Source organism: Corythoichthys intestinalis, chromosome 21, assembly GCF_030265065.1.
Source record: "Corythoichthys intestinalis isolate RoL2023-P3 chromosome 21, ASM3026506v1, whole genome shotgun sequence".
NCBI classification, from domain to species: domain Eukaryota; kingdom Metazoa; phylum Chordata; class Actinopteri; order Syngnathiformes; family Syngnathidae; genus Corythoichthys; species Corythoichthys intestinalis.
The window spans coordinates 39542320-39548319 of NC_080415.1; the positions used below are offsets into that span (position 1 = coordinate 39542320).

Genomic DNA, 6000 nt, shown 5'->3' on the forward strand with positions numbered 1-6000 from the left:
CAATTCAACTTTGGTTTCATCAGTCCACCAAATATTTTGCCAAAAATTCTGTGGAGTGTCCAAGTGCCTTTTTGTGAACATTAAACGAGCAACAATGTTTTTTTCAGACAGCAGTGGTTTCCTCCGAAGAGTCCTCCCACGAACACCATTCTTGGCCATAGTTTTACATATAGCTGATGTGTGCACAGAGACATTGGACTGTGCCAGTGATTTCTGTAAGTCTTTAGCAGACACTCTAGGGTTCTTTTTTACCTCTCTGAGTATTTTGTGCTGAACTCTTGGCGTCATCTTTGGTGGACGGCCACTCCTTGGGAGAGAAGCAACAGTGCCAAACTCTCTCCATTTGTAGACAACTTCTCTGACTGTCAATTGATGAACATCCAGACTTTTAGAGATGGTTTTATATCTTTTCCCAGCTTTATACAAATCAACAATCCTTGATCAGAGGTCTTTTGACCGAGCCATGATGCACATCAGACAATGCTTCTCATCAAGACATTTCTTACCAGGTGTATGTTTTATAGTGGGCAGAGCAGCTTTAAACCACTTATCAGTTTTTGGGCACACACCTGACGTAAAAAACTTATTCCCCCCCCCTTCTGTCATTGTTTGCATGCTATCCTCATTCAAATATGAAAACTTATAAATGTTTGGGTGGTTTTAGTTGAAGCGGACACTGTATTTTCATCTCTGTGGTTTTGACAAAGATCAGATCACATTTGATTGTGATTTTATGCAGAAATGTGAACAATCTCAAAGGGTTCCGATATTTTTTCATGTCACTGTATTTATCTGATGTGGACGGGAAATTTGGGCAAAATAATCATTATTATATGGAAAGAAGTGATTGCGTACCTGGTCCAGAATAGGTGAAGTTGACAGAGTGCTGCACGTACACTTGTGTCTGTGTTTTGTCAGCTAGCGATTCATTAGTGTCACATGGAGCAGGTTCGGTATGGACAACGGTACTGCTACCATCTCCAAAATTCCATCTACATGACATGCAGACATGACCTAACCTTAAAAGTTACTTTTCTTAACATCTTTTCCATCATTTGATTTATTTTCTTAACCCCTTGATGCCTGAATTTAACTTTTTGGCTGCCTTTGACGGCGCTAAACATTTAATCCATTTTGAAGTTCAGTGGCGAATGACTGTTCGTTCATCAATATAAGTGTTCTTACCTGAAGGTAGTGGGCAAGGCAATGTCCACTTTGAGCCTGAGGGTAAAGAGATGGCAAGTACCCACAGCTACAACCTCCCTGACAAACAGGAACTCAGGCTCACCCAATGGGTGGATTTCATCTACTGTTAGGAGGAGTTGCTCGCTCTGGGAGCTCACAGGGTTGGATGCTGTTACCTGTCATATATATTAGGAAAAAAAAAAAAAAAAAGGGCTGTCAAACGATTAAAATTTTTAATCGAGTTAATCACAGCTTAAAAATGAATTATTCGTAATTAATTGCAGTTCAACCCATCTATAAAATATCCCATATTTTTCTGTAAATTATTGTTGGAATGGAAAGATAAGACACAAGATGGACATAAACATTCAACATACTGTACATACGTAAGTACTGTATTTCTTTATTATAACAATAAATCAACAAGATGGCATTAACATTATTAACATTCTGTTAAAGCGATTCATGGATAGAAAGACTTGTAGTTCTTAAAAGATAAATGTTAGTACAAGTTATAGAAAATTTATATTAAAACCCCTCTTAATGTTTTTGTTTTAAAAACATTTGTAAAATTTTCAAACAAAAAATAAACTAGTAGCTCGCCATTGTTGTTGTCAATATTTACACAATGCTCATGGTGCTGAAACCCATAAAATCAGTCGCACCCAAGCGCCAGCAGAGGGCGACAAAACACCAAAAAACACAGGTAACAAATGGACATGACACTGTGCTGTCATTTTAATCTGTTTGAGCGGGGCATGTGCGTTAAATGCATCAAATATTTTAACGTGATTAATTAAAAAAAATAATTACCGCCCATTAACGCTATAATTTTGACAGCCCTAAACAGCAACAAAACATCTGTCCATTATCGGCACCGGCCGAAACCACACTGGCAGCTATCGGAATCTGTATCAGGGCCAAAAAATGGTAACACGAGTTTAATTTAAACATCGATTCAAATCATTAAAAAATGTGTCTTACCTTGAGTTTGTACTCAGCAGGTTTCTTAAACACGACACTGTAAGATTCTCCTTCATATACAAAAGACTCCAAGTTGTCAATCACCCATGAGAATGTCACTGAAGAACCACTCTCCACTTGGGCTGTAAATGACTGCAAGCACAATGAAATCATTTGTACGTGACATTTATGAAAACTGAGAATCACATTCTTCTAACCTGAGGAACATCCACGAGCATCCTCCTGTGTCCTCGTGGCTCCACGCTGAGTCCTGACACTGCCTCATAGCTACACAGCGTTATATTCATACTCTGAGAGCTAACAGCATCTGCCACGCTGACATTCAGAGTCTGAACCCCTACTGAGGACAAAACTAAAGTCACCGAGGAGAACCACGCATCCTCAGAATACGTCTTGCATTCGGAAAGGATTTTGGGGCAAGTTTGGCTAAAGGGGAGCCCAGTTTGGAGCACCGGAGAAGACATCGAACACAAGGTTTTCTCTCCGGACAGTACCATGACAACCATGGGGGTCGGAACGTTAATTTGGACGTGAATCTGGTTCTTTTCATCCAGTGGAGGATGGATGATCTTCAGCCCGAATGTAGATTGCACATTATTGAGGGTCTTTGTGGAAGACAGTGTGGTTGTTTCTGAAATCTGCTCGTGCTCAGTACCTCCGTGAAGAGTGTCTGCATAAAGCAACCTGAGATCACATACTACGCCGTCGACCCAGTGATCACCTTGGGGCATGAAAGTGAGGCCTCCCTCGAACCAGCCTCCCCACTCTGTCCCACGAAGAGATAGGTAACTCTGTTGCCACGGAGAATTTAGGGGTGCTTCGCTGGTATGGCAGTGCAGAAAGGTTCCAGGATTACGGGTGTGTTGAACGGCAACAATATCGTCAGGGTACACAACTATGGCTCCTACTGGAAGAAGAACCTATAGTGATATACATTAGCATGTGTCATCGCTAACTGGCCTTGTAAAGTTGGACATACTGTAAGTATAAAGCAGGGGTGAGAAACCATGTCCGGTTTTTGAGAGCCCCTATCCAGATTGTTTTCCATGTCTCCCTCTTTTAACACACCTGAATCAAATGATCAGCTCATCAGCAAGCTCTACAGGAGCCTAATAACCATCCTGATTCAGGTGTGTTGGAAGAGGGAGACGTGGAAAACAAGCTGGATAGGGGCTCTCGAGGACCGGACTTGGGCACCCCTGGAATAAAGTATACAGGTACTCACAGTTGAAGTTTGCAGTTGTGAGATGGGGCTTATTTTCAACGGTATGTCAGCTACTAAGTGGTAAAAAGGTGCTATGGCTGGGTATCGGGGTGGCAACGTAAAGCCACGTCCCATTGCCGCTGAGACGTATGGTGAACAGGGACTACTAGTAGGAAGGCAAGATTCTAGAATGTGACACCAGTACTGGCCCGTGCTGCACCCGCCTGTTGTGTTGCACAGTGGAACCCTTGAGCAGCAGCTAAATGGATTTATCAGTGAAGTGCAACCTAAAAGAGCAAAGAGAGCATGTATAATGTAGTTACCAAAATATGGGTGTAACTGACAGGCAGAAAGGGTGAAGTGTATAGTACCTGGTGGTACTAAGTGATAGTTGGGAGTACAGTAGGGCCGAAGGATTTGAATACGGGCCAGAGACGAGGTCGAGCTGGGCTGGACCACCAGTTCCAGTGATGTGACTTGACCTGCATGACTGAACCACAAGCCTGGGAACAACTGCATCTATGAACCAGAAGCAGTCAGCACAATTACAGTCAGAGATGCCTCCTAGACCAGTGGTCTCCAACCTGGTCCTCAAAGGCCTGGTATGGGTCATGGTTTTTGTTCCTGCCAATCCAGCACAGGTAGTTGAACCAATGAGGTTTCTGCCAAAACAAGCAGCACCTGACTGCGATCAACTGATTGCACTTAGCGATTAGTGAAAAAGTGTTGTCCTTAGTCTGGTTGGAATGGGATCCTGCACCCACAGCGGGCCTTTGAGGACCAGGTTGGAGACCAATGTCATAGACAATCTGCTGACCTCCACTACAAGTTGTTCAACATCAGGGACAGTAGTTAAAGTGTCTATCTGGGCCTGAGGGTAGATGCCAGACATCAGAACCACTCCCACCACGTAACTGCTTGGGTCCGGTAAGGACTCTGGAGCATACACAAAGTACATGTTGAAAGTGCGTTACAGAGATAAATCTTGCAATTTTGTACTCTCATACTGACACATAAAATTTTACCATTTAAGTCATTTTGACAAAGGAAGTGGTATTTTCTAACACACGGGGTCATCCTCCACTGTCCAGTTGTTCCCAAAGCAATTTGAGTGCACATTTCCTGTTTGTCACCGTTTCCATCTCGCCACGCAGGACTTGCGGACTCCACAACTTTATCCGGTGTGTTGTCACTTATTCCTTGAATCCAAACCCAAACTGTGCTTTTCCTATACAAAATAAACAAAACAAGCATGACACAGAGTTAAAATGTGCATAATGGAAGACGTAAAAACTTTTTAGCTTTTTGTGAAAAAAAAAAAGCATTTCTGAACTATGACCAACCGGACCCAACCGGCAACAATAAGTCTGCAATTAATTAATCAGCCCTGAAACAAACAAAAAAATCAAAATACTGCTCTGTAGATTGATGCGTATAAATAAATAGAATATCCCTTCGAAATTTCATAGTCATTCAGGCAGGAGTAGAAATTTTGTTCAGAGAGAAGATCAAGTGAGTGAGATTCTGAGACCTCCCCCCCGGGCGCTCTAATTTAACTAGTTGCGTCTACTGAGAAAAGAGCCTGCATTTGGGAGGACACAAATAAACACCGTTACAATTCTTTGTAGACTTACACTGGGAAGGCGTGGTGAAGGAAATTTTGCAGCTCTAATGTTTCAGCAGCTGCAATACGCCCTCCGTGAGTCTTTCGACAAGACGCCGACGCCTCAGACCACGTAGACGTTTTATCTGACAGCCAGAAGCATCGCAGGCTGGACAGGTGGACGCGACTGCCTTCCAGACAGGAGCCGACTTCTGCGGGGCGGCCTTCACGTTCACGTGCAATGGAAGACACACACATTATCGGTCTTAAACGGGTTCATTCACATGATGTATATTCAAGCTGTTGTGTAAGGTCTGCTGACTTATTATAAGATTTACTAAACCGTACGGGTTTAAGAGCTCCGGCAAAGGGTGGTGGGACGGGCGGCTGGGTAGAAATTCCATGCAGAGGTCCCACTATTCTCCCCATACAATCCGATCACGGTGCTGGGTAATGGCTGCCAGCCGGGAACCTGGCAGCCTCAGTAATAGGGTGGTAGGTGGGTCCCACACTTTTTCTCTTTAGCGCGGCTCCCGGGTCGTGGCCTCCCCCTCTGCCTGGGCTACCGGCCGCGGGAACAGGGGGAGTTTGGGGCTCCGATCTTGCGTCACCCCGCAGCAGCTCCTCAGCGTTCTCCTGCCTCCGCCTTCCCCTCTCTTCTCTGTCTGGGTATCCACCCTGCACTCCATTGCGGGTCGCTGGCTGGAAGCCAGTGTATTGGCTGGATGTCCCCTGCTCTGACAGGGGGCCCTGCCCTGCCATGGGCTTGGTAGGCTGCTGGGGGTCCCATGGCATGCTGTGCCGGTTGGGGGGCTGCAGCTGTGGCTCGTGGGCGGACTGGGGTGGGGATGGTGGTGCGTCCCCTCTTCCCACCCCTGAGGGCCGGTTGATGGAAGCACGGGTGGCCCAGGGGACCACCCTGGATCCCGGGGGTGTGACGATGCCTCCTTTGCTGGGCTGCGTGAGGAGGGATGGGCTGTGCAGACCTCCCCCCCTCCCTGCACACCCTCCCTCCCCGGGCTGG

At 45.4% G+C, this 6000-nt stretch overlaps 1 protein-coding gene across 1 annotated transcript in view; it reads right to left on the reverse strand.

Moving 5' to 3' along the window:
- pkd1b (polycystic kidney disease 1b) overlaps positions 1–5771 on the reverse strand; it is a 30409-nt gene extending 24638 nt beyond the window's left edge. Inside the window, exons 1-10 of the mRNA XM_057825537.1 lie at positions 5489–5771; positions 5008–5200; positions 4399–4601; positions 4191–4309; positions 3745–3892; positions 3395–3660; positions 2367–3089; positions 2170–2301; positions 1186–1331; positions 856–992 (exon numbers count right to left, since the gene is read on the reverse strand). Of these exons, the coding sequence (XP_057681520.1) occupies positions 856–992; positions 1186–1331; positions 2170–2301; positions 2367–3089; positions 3395–3660; positions 3745–3892; positions 4191–4309; positions 4399–4601; positions 5008–5200; positions 5489–5771 (2350 nt within the window). The remainder of the gene's footprint in view (positions 1–855; positions 993–1185; positions 1332–2169; positions 2302–2366; positions 3090–3394; positions 3661–3744; positions 3893–4190; positions 4310–4398; positions 4602–5007; positions 5201–5488) is intronic.
- Between the last annotated feature and the right edge of the window lie 229 nt (positions 5772–6000).